This window comes from Silurus aristotelis (assembly GCF_946808225.1).
Source record: "Silurus aristotelis genome assembly, chromosome: 19".
Lineage (NCBI taxonomy): Eukaryota > Metazoa > Chordata > Actinopteri > Siluriformes > Siluridae > Silurus > Silurus aristotelis.
Genome location: NC_139592.1, coordinates 20926687 through 20928279, shown reverse-complemented (window position 1 = coordinate 20928279; position 1593 = coordinate 20926687). Strand labels below are relative to the sequence as shown.

The following is a 1593-nucleotide window of genomic DNA, read 5'->3' as shown; positions in this document are numbered from 1 at the left end:
AACTCTCGCGAGTGAGCGTGTGTGTGTGTTGTATAAGTTGCTCCTGTTTTCAATCTATAGAAAGCTAGACTTAAACGATATGACACACACACACACACACACACACACACACACACACACACACACAATATGTATATATACACCCACCAGGCAAAACTTTATGGCCACCGATCAGGTATAACATTATTATATTATAACATTATGAGTGGTGAAGTGAAGAACACTGATTATCTCTTCATCATGGCACCTGTTAATGTGTGGGATATTATTAGGCAGCAAGTAAATATTTTGTCCTCAAAGTTGACTTGTCAGAAGCAGATAAAATGTACAAGCGTAAGGAGTTGAGTTTGAAAGGTCAAATTGTGATGTCTAGACGACTGGGTCAGAGCATCCCAAAAACTGCAGCTTGTGTGGGATGTTCCTGGTCTGCAGTGGTCTATCAAAAGTGCTCCAAGGAAGGAACAGTGGTGAACCGGCGACAGGGTCATGGGGGGGCCGAGGCTCACTGAGGACGTGGGGAACAAAGGCTGGTCCAACAGACGAGCTCCTGTAGCTCAAACTGCTGAAAAAGTTAATGCTGTTGATGCAAAAGGTGGACCGACACAATATTAGGCAGGTGGCCATAATGTATAATGGAAATATATATATATATATATATATATTTATTTTTTTTTTTTTTTAAACAAAATCAAGATCTTAAAAGTCAAACAATAATTTTTATTTCATAACACAGACATGGAAAACAGCAGGAACGCTCAATGACTGGAATGTACTGAAATCGCTTTTGTCTTTCACACAGGATTGTGATATTCCCCCTCACACACACGCACTATGAGAAACGATGTGGTGCTGGAATAATTAAAGCGTCTCTGCTAACAGAAGTGCAGATTCTCGCTCACTCTTTGTCAGGATTACTGAATACACATAACGCTGTATAGATGCTGCATCTGCCACACTTTAAACAGTACCAGAACGGTCCGTTTCTGATGAAGTCTTTACTTAAGTGTACATTGAGTCTAATGCTTTTGTCTCCTTTAGAGAGCCTACATCAGGAAGGATAAGAAACAAGAATAGGGGAGAATGGGGGAAGGCAACAGTGATGAGAAGAGTAATGATGAATACACCGTTGTCTTGATGGAGAGAAGGAACAGTACGATTTATCGTAGAAGAGACCATTTGATCTGCTCTTTGGCCGACTGCAGCACCTAGAAGAGGTGGGGAAAAAAGTCTGATCAATTATTTGAGGGGGAAAAAAATAAATAAATCTACGTCAAATTATTTTGGACCTTAACAACAAATATCAGTGGTGAGGAAAAAAAATAAATGGCACCGCACTGTACATTATACTTGTTCCTAGTGATATTTAACTTGTGTTTAAGCATCACTCGGACCCTGAGAAAGTAAAGTTATGGCCTCTGGACCGCCACCTGTTACACTGCTGACATTGAAGAATCTCATGGCAAAACATTCATATAAGATGATGGAAAAGCCTGCTGATTGGTTGATCTGCTGTTTAGGACTAATGTAAAACGATAGAGACCCTTCTCTCAGGTTTGCAATACTGTCTGTCAATGAATAATAGAAAAGCCTACA

General features: G+C 40.1%; 1 protein-coding gene across 2 annotated transcripts in view; it reads right to left on the bottom strand.

Moving 5' to 3' along the window:
• Positions 1–696: 696 nt before the first annotated feature.
• Positions 697–1593, bottom strand: part of copz1 (COPI coat complex subunit zeta 1) — an 8361-nt gene continuing 7464 nt past the window's right edge. For both annotated transcript variants that reach the window (XM_083570721.1, XM_083570722.1), the window contains exon 9: positions 697–1205. In XM_083570721.1, the coding sequence (XP_083426847.1) occupies positions 1158–1205 (48 nt within the window). In that variant the 3' untranslated portion in view covers positions 697–1157. The remainder of the gene's footprint in view (positions 1206–1593) is intronic.